The 594-nt window shown below is 64.1% G+C and overlaps 1 protein-coding gene across 1 annotated transcript in view; it reads right to left on the bottom strand.

Annotated features, from left to right (window-relative positions):
• NOL4L (nucleolar protein 4-like) overlaps positions 1–594 on the bottom strand; it is a 44,379-nt gene that overhangs the window by 3,570 nt on the left and 40,215 nt on the right. Inside the window, exons 7-8 of the mRNA XM_009318759.1 lie at positions 501–587; positions 291–413 (exon numbers count right to left, since the gene is read on the bottom strand). Of these exons, the coding sequence (XP_009317034.1) occupies positions 291–413; positions 501–587 (210 nt within the window). The remainder of the gene's footprint in view (positions 1–290; positions 414–500; positions 588–594) is intronic.

Raw genomic sequence — 594 nt, 5'->3', positions numbered from 1 at the left:
TCATCCTGCACAGGGGAAACACAGACTTACTCCAGCGAGGAGCCCAGCCGTCCTCTGCGGCCGGTGGAAGGGACAGCGTGGGGACGCCTCGTCTCCCACGGCTGCAGTGTGGCCAGCACAAACCAGTGTCCCCAGCGTCCCCAGCCCCGCTGGCCTGAGTCTCAGGACGCACCACAGGGCCCCGTTCTGCAGCCCTCTGACTTTTAGAAAGGCTTTTAAAAGTGCTTTGCCAAATTGCTCAGAAACTTCTCTTATTTTCCCCACCCCACCTCCGGCCACGAGCACCGTACCTGGGAGGTCTGGTAGATCTCCAGCCGCATCCTCTTGGCTGCTTTCCGCGTTTCGCTCTCGCAGGCGGCGGCCAGGATGTTCTCTGCCATGGCCGAGGTCAGGTGCGGCGGTGTGGGCCTGGTCTGCGGAAACACAAGCAGAGAAGGCGGTCCCGGACCCGCTGCCCTGGGAGCGGTGGCGAGCGGCAGGGCAGTGGTGTGGCCGCTCACCATCTCCATCCCGTTCTTCTTCATGCGGCGGCAGGACTTGAGGTAGGTGCGGATGCGCTTGCGTGCCCGCTCCCGGAACTCGGGGGACTGCCGG

This window comes from Pygoscelis adeliae, unplaced genomic scaffold (genome assembly GCF_000699105.1).
Source record: "Pygoscelis adeliae isolate BGI_AS28 unplaced genomic scaffold, ASM69910v1 Scaffold432, whole genome shotgun sequence".
Classification (NCBI taxonomy): domain Eukaryota; kingdom Metazoa; phylum Chordata; class Aves; order Sphenisciformes; family Spheniscidae; genus Pygoscelis; species Pygoscelis adeliae.
This window is presented reverse-complemented; position numbering and strand designations above follow the sequence as displayed.